Source organism: Myotis brandtii, unplaced genomic scaffold (genome assembly GCF_000412655.1).
Source record: "Myotis brandtii unplaced genomic scaffold, ASM41265v1 scaffold653, whole genome shotgun sequence".
NCBI lineage: Eukaryota > Metazoa > Chordata > Mammalia > Chiroptera > Vespertilionidae > Myotis > Myotis brandtii.
Genome location: NW_005370535.1, coordinates 499,793 through 506,142, shown reverse-complemented (window position 1 = coordinate 506,142; position 6,350 = coordinate 499,793). Strand labels below are relative to the sequence as shown.

The following is a 6,350-nucleotide window of genomic DNA, read 5'->3' as shown; positions in this document are numbered from 1 at the left end:
CAATAACTCATGGAGTCCTCTTTCAGACCTTCCTTCAAGCCTTGCTGCCACTTGGGAACTGCCTGGGAGCTCCGGGACCTGGGTGGGGGCGGAGGCGGCTGGTGGGGGGCCATGCTGTCCTCCTCCATCCAGCTGCCTCTGGGCTGTCACCTAACATGACTCACTCCGATGGGAACTGGGAGGTGGTGGCGGGAGGAGGAGTTGGGGCAGGAGGGTGGGGAGCCGCCCTGGTCGGCGCCTCACTTTGGCCTGGATGCTCCCTGGAACCCGCAGGCTAATGACAGAGCGTGCTGGCTGCTGGGCGCCAGTTTGGCCCCTCTCCTTGTGCCCCTAGCTGGGCTCCAAGTCAGTGACTTTCCCAAGAGAATCTGAGTAGAAACTTCAAGGGTCAGAGACCAGCGGGCTCAGAAGAGCTTCCCCGCCCCCTGTCCCTCCAGGGACCAGCCTGCCTGGGTGCACTTTGCGGAAAGGAGCGCGTGGAACTGAGGGAGGTCTTGCTCCCTGCGAAGACTTGGGGGAGGTGAGGGGCAGGGGGCGGAAAGGGGTCAGCTGGGGGTCTGAATGGCAGGAGGAGCCATGCCAGAGGGCTGGGCGCACCGCGCTGGTGAGCGCGCCACGCCGGAGGCTGTCTCCACCTCTTCTGGCAAGTTGGACCTATGAGTGCGCAGCTCGGCTTACAACTATCAACAGCCCAGAGGGCGAGCGCCAGGGGGGGCGCAGGGCCCTTGCAACTTCTTCGCGGGACCCCAGCCGGGCGCCAGCGTCCGCTGCGGCCCCAGAGCCCGGCGCCCCGCCTCCCTCCACGCACCTTGGAGGTGCTGAGGCCGTCCTGCCAGCCCCGACGGGATGCCCGCAGCCATGCTCCCCTACGCCTGGGTCCTGATGCTTTTGGGAGGTAGGTGTCACCTTCCTCCTCGCTCGCTCGCCGCCTGAGGTCGGAAGGGAGGGAGCTCGCCGTCTGACTCCCGAGGGGTATTGAGGACTGCCACCTGGGTCCGTGCACCCCAGCCTCACAGCCTCACCTGGCCGGCACCTGCTGCGCCTCCAGGCTCCTCCCGGGCCCTGCGGGAGGGAGGGGTGTCATTTCGCCAAGTGTTCACCCTTCTGCCCCCCCCCCCGCGCCCCTGAGGCTTGACCTCCAGGCACTAGGAGGAGCCCCTGGGGTGGGGCTCCAGAGGGACTGGTACCTCCAAGAAGATCAGGAGGATCCCAGGCCCACTGAGACCCCGTGGCAAGGTACAAACCCCGGTGTTGAGAGCAGGGCTGCAGGCTGGTCTTGCCCACGGGATCCTGGACCTGGGGGTGCTCGGGGCTGTGTTCTGAAGCAGAGCCGGGGAGAAGTTAGGGAAGGGCGCAGTGACCCTGGGCCCAGGCTGGTGGGGGGATGGGAGAGGGGGTGGCCAAGGGACCCCAGGACCCCCGGCAGAGGAGACAGGACTAACTGCTCGTTCACTGGTGCTTCTTAGCGGGTGGGGAGTGGGCAAAACTCTACAAATGCCAACGGACCATGGTGGGCACCACTGGCAAAAACGACAACCACCACAGTCATGACAGGGCGCCCGCCCCGGCTCTCCCCAAGCAGCCTCACTGTGAAGGGTCAAGAATTCTGGCCCTGGAGTCAGCCACCTGGCTCCGAAGCCCAGGTCAGCTTCCGTCCACCTGTGGGGCCTCGCCCAGTGTTCTCATCTGTCCAGTGGGCTCACAAAGCCCTCGCCTCTGTAGGCTCACTGTGAGGATGGTGGAGGAGGGCGGGGAGGCAGCAGCATGCCACCCGGCACCCAGGGAGCGTTCAGCCAGCGCAGCCAGGCCCCGGGCTGTCAGGTCCCACTGGGCACTCTCTGCTCCTTTACAGTCACGGAGCAGAGCCAGGTCTGCCTGCAGGAGCCCCTCGATGGGGAAGAAGACCCATCCAAGCACGATGGATGGAGGGAGGTGAAAGGGTCTGAAGGAAGTCAAGGGAGGCGGGGGGGAGGGGGGGGTGAGCATGTGAGAGTCACAGACACCATCCAGAGGGTGCAGTTACCACGGGCTGGAGGTGAGAGGTTGCAGGGCCCTCCACTGCAGAGGAGTCCCCAGCAGCGCAGAGGGCACGGCACAGGGCAGGCAGCCCTGTTCTCTGGTTGGGGAGGGCGTGGGAGGGGTGGGTGGCAGGACCGCTGGGCAGAGCTGAACCAGGCGAGGGAGGGACCATCATCTTTACGCTCTCCCACCCCTCCCTACCTGCTCCCTCCCACGGGACAGGTGGCCCCAGAAACCTGCAGGCTTGGTCACAGCACAGGCTGTTGTCCTGGCAGGCGGGAGCTTCTCCTGACGCCGATAAAATCCCTGGACGCTTAGCATGGCGCTGGCTCTCAGGGAGTCCTGCTGCGCTGCTCCTCGACCTTCAGCCACAGGAGTCAGACAGATTCCCCAGGAGAGGAGCCGGGAGGGAGCGCCCGGTGGGCGGAGGCGCCCTTGGGCCCTGCGCTCAGTCCCAGGCGCAAGGAGGGCGCCGACCCCACTGGAGCTGCCTCGGCAGCTCCCTGCCCTAAGCCGGCACCGCTTCCCACTGAGCGCTCCCTCACAAGGACTTCTCCCGCTGCTGCATCGCCAGGCGACAGGGTCCTTTCCCTTCGGTGAAAGGAAACAGAACCCAGTTAATCCTCAGATACTTACATAATGGAGGCACCTGAGCCGAGGCGTGCCTGCTTCGTGTCCCCAGGTTCCAGAAACCTCGTGGAGGACACACCAAGTGAATCCACAGTGAGTACACACACACACACACACACACACACACACACGTGCACGCATGCACACACACACATGCACACATACATACGGGAGCACACACCAAGGTTGCTCAGTCTCAATACTATTGGCTTTTGTGGTCCTCACCATTCTCTCCGCGGCTGCCCCATGCACTGTAGGATGCTTAGCAGCATCCGTGGCCTCTACCTACTACCTGCCAATGTCAACACCTCCCCGTTATGACAACCATAAGGGTCTCCAGACACAGCCAGATGTCCCCTGGGGGGGGGGGCGCTACTCTTGATTGAAAACCACAGGTATGGCTACATCAGACTCAACTGGTAGCTTTTCCGATGAATCTGTCAAAATCACCGGGTCGGATGGATTTTGTTATTCTTGTTCTGAGCAATCAGGAACCCCGTTATGACAACCATAAGGGTCTCCAGACACAGCCAGATGTCCCCTGGGGGGGGGGGCTACTCTTGATTGAAAACCACAGGTATGGCTACATCAGACTCAACTGGTAGCTTTTCCGATGAATCTGTCAAAATCACCGGGTCGGATGGATTTTGTTATTCTTGTTCTGAGCAATCAGGAAATCAAAGGTACAGTGGGGTCCCAAGAAAAACAGCACCCCAAGCTAGTTTCCAGTTTGGACGTTGATTTTTCCCACTTGTTCTCGCTCCTTCTTGTCTCTGAGGATGTCCTCTGGTGAATGTCTGGCCGTGAGTGGGGAAGTGCGGTTAGGGACCCCCGGCAACAAAACCCTGAGATGCCAGCTGTGCCCATGCCAACGCTCTGGCCCCCAGCTCGGGTTCACTCCACAGCAATTTCTGGCTTTTAGAAATCTCCTTACTCGACAATTTATGCTTGAGGGGGGGAATGAGAAACCACAGGTCCTTTTTATTCCTCATTTCTTTTGGTCTAATTTCAGCCCTGCTTTTATCTCCAACCATGTACTTTGCGATGGCAAGTTATCATTTAGTGACAGATTAACTAGAACAAAATCACAGGCTAGCCCATAATAAATTAGTTGTCAGTGTGGGGCTCCGCTCTGAATCCGAGAATAAAAACTGGGAAGAAAATTAACTTAAGTACACTCCTCCGAAAACCAACAGTGAATGGAGATCAGTAATCGGATTAATTATTTAAAATAAAGAAAGTTATCAGCAGAAACTTTCTCCTGCTGCCTCGCCCGGCGGTCACTGCGGCCAGCTGTCTCGCTTATCGTTCTGACCGGAGCTGTAATCTCCAGATTCAAAATACCCAGCTCCAGGCAAGCAGAGCAGCTTCCTTGATTTCAAAACCATCTGGACGGTGGGCCAGTTAGAAGCGACCGAAGAAGAACTATCTGTGCGATGCCCTGGAAGTTACCGATGTTAATGAGAGCTTTGGAGCCAGAATGAGCCGCCGACAGAACTGCCAAGAGAGGGTGCTCGCCCCGAAGCCGGTGGACAGCCTGGCGCACAGGAGGGCTGGGTCAGCCTGCGGGGTGGTCGTTGAGTGTGCTGGCTCCCTAAACCCGACGGTTTCCAAAAGACTGATACAGGGGAGCCGTCTGAGACCCAGGAAGTGAGGTGCACAGTGGGGGGGGGAGGCAGGTGTGTCCCCGAGAATGTCAGCCTCCCAGCTGAGGCGGGGAGCCACCTACGTGCCCACAGGCCGGCGGGACGGGGCTGAATCCAATGGCTTGTGTGCTGCAGAGCTGGAGGGCACGTCCCAGGAGCTGGACAGACTGGGGGCCCCCCTAGCTTTCACCTTCCCCGCCTGTTATCCGTGTCCCCGTCAGTGAGCTGGGAATGGTGAGATTGCTGGCCTCAGGGGGACTGACGGGGTGAAGGGGTGCCTGGGGGTGGATTTGACCCCAAGAACCCTGTGACCTGCGTGCGCCACTTGCACAAGCCTGGAGCGGGGCAGCCGCTCTCAGTCGCCTCTGCGAGTGTAGGCTGGCCACTGGGTGGGTCTCCTTCCCCCTCGATGACTATTGTCAGGATACTGACCACAGCGACAAAATTCATCATTGTCCCTGTGGAGTGAGCCAGGCTACTTCTCGCACCCTGTCTCCCTGGCCCCACCGTGGGCCTGTCGCCATCACCTTCCTTACCTGTGAGACATATAACGACAAATTCATGGCTCGGCTGGGTGAGGTGGGTACAAGGAAGAGTGTCTAGCAGAGCAGTGCCCACCTGAGTTTCAACCCTCAGAGTGAGTGTTGGGTGACGCGCCGGGTGTAAGGCCCTGCCGATACAGGAACACGGGAGGCCGCCCCTGGCCTCAGGGGAGTCAGAGGCAAATTGGACGATTAAACCTAAAATGAGCGACTCATTACAAGTGGCTGCTCTATCCAGCAGGTCCCGGGGCATCCAGCCTGGGCTGGGTGGTGTGGAAGGTGACAAGTGACTAAAACGTGAACAAAGAGGAAGGCGGAGGAAGGACCCGGGGAGAGGGACTTGCATGAGTTCATGACCAGAGAGAAGGCCAGTGGGGCTGGCAAGAGAGGGTGAGGGGCAAGGGGTGGAGAGGCCAGGAGGTTGGCAGGGCTCAGTCATGGGGGCCATGAGGGCCACAGGGGGGCATTGAACTTCCTGTCAAGGGCAATGGAGGGTCCACTGAAGGGTGTTCAGCAGGGGAGGAATGGGATGCCTTAGAGCAGTGGTTCTCAACCTTCTGGCCCTTTAAATACAGTTCCTCATGTTGTGACCCAACCACAACATTATTTTCGTTGCTACTTCACAACTGTAATGTTGCTACTGTTATGAATCGTAATGTAAATATCTGATATGCAGGATGGTCTTAGGCGACCCCAGTGAAAGGGTCGTTCGACTGCCAAAGGGGTCGCGACCCACAGGTTGAGAACCACTGCTTTAGAGGTAGTGAGCTCCCCATCGCCAGAGGTATCCAACAATGAGCCGGATGCTGTGGGAGGTAGCTTCGGGGGAGTTGTGGAGAGCAGCTACAGTGTTTGGACAGGTTCAAGCCTCAGACTAATGAGAAGGCACAGTCCTCTCATTGCCACGTGCAAGTCCCAGCATGGAGGGCAGGGCCCTCCCAGCACAATTATAGCCAACAGCTGTAGTTGTAAGCTTGAACCTATGGTCCAAACACATGGCCGCACGTGCCTGAGTGATGTGGGCTTGATAGAGTTCAGGTGCATGTAATTGAGTAGGATCGAAACCGACGAGAATGTTGTAAACATCTTGACCACGTCCTTACTCTGCCTCCTGGAATCTGGCTATAAAATAAAGACACGGCTTGTAGTCCATGTCTCTGTCTCTCCATCAGAGAAGCAGCGTCCCACCGAGACCCAGCTTTATTCTCTTGTCTGTCTTTTCTAAATCCTTCACCGCCCCCCCCCCCAGGTTCACCCTTGGCCGTGCTGGCGCGGCACAGGGAGTCACCTAGACTTGCTTCCAGCCCTGAAAGTATCTGATTCGTAGAAGCCCATAACCTCCTCCTGCCAAGACACATGCTTTCAACTGTCATCTTAGTCCCCAGAGTCCCCTCTCCCCCGAATGCAGTGCCTAGTAACAACGCCAGCATTCACCTGTCCCCCACCTGTCCACCACCTGTCCCCCACCTGTCCACCACCTGTCCCCCACCTGTCCCCCACTTGTCCCCCACCT

At 58.9% G+C, this 6,350-nt stretch overlaps 1 protein-coding gene across 1 annotated transcript in view; it reads left to right on the top strand.

Moving 5' to 3' along the window:
* Positions 1–235: 235 nt before the first annotated feature.
* The window catches only part of APCDD1L (adenomatosis polyposis coli down-regulated 1-like), a 56,077-nt gene continuing 49,962 nt past the window's right edge, over positions 236–6,350 (top strand). The window contains exon 1 of the mRNA XM_005880773.2: positions 236–895. Coding sequence (XP_005880835.1) covers positions 847–895 — 49 coding nt within the window. The 5' untranslated portion in view covers positions 236–846. The remainder of the gene's footprint in view (positions 896–6,350) is intronic.